This window comes from Morone saxatilis, unplaced genomic scaffold (genome assembly GCF_004916995.1).
Source record: "Morone saxatilis isolate NCDOM2014 unplaced genomic scaffold, NCSU_SB_2.0 Contig24, whole genome shotgun sequence".
Lineage (NCBI taxonomy): Eukaryota > Metazoa > Chordata > Actinopteri > Moronidae > Morone > Morone saxatilis.
The window spans coordinates 25,881,643-25,881,885 of NW_023339807.1; the positions used below are offsets into that span (position 1 = coordinate 25,881,643).

General features: G+C 46.5%; 1 protein-coding gene across 1 annotated transcript in view; it reads right to left on the minus strand.

The window, feature by feature from the left end:
• LOC118336538 (sodium bicarbonate cotransporter 3-like) overlaps nucleotides 1–243 on the minus strand; it is a gene marked incomplete at its 5' end in the record, with an annotated part of 12,422 nt that overhangs the window by 1,865 nt on the left and 10,314 nt on the right. Inside the window, 1 exon segment of the mRNA XM_035673206.1 lies at nucleotides 25–93. Within this exon segment, the coding sequence (XP_035529099.1) occupies nucleotides 25–93 (69 nt within the window).

The following is a 243-nucleotide window of genomic DNA, read 5'->3' on the forward strand; positions in this document are numbered from 1 at the left end:
AGACAGACAGACGGTCAGACAGACCTGAATGCCTCTGAGCGAGGACACTCCCATGTAGAGGAAGACTCCGTACAGGACAGGCATCGGGATGAACTGAGGGACAGCAGGAAAAATTAAAGTTAGAAACATCTCCACTCTCTTCTACAGCGAGCTGATGTAGAAACAATCAATGAAAGCTGCAGCAGGTAACTTCGCAGGTTAGATCGTATAGGCTGAAACTATATCAGTAGATCTTGACAGAAG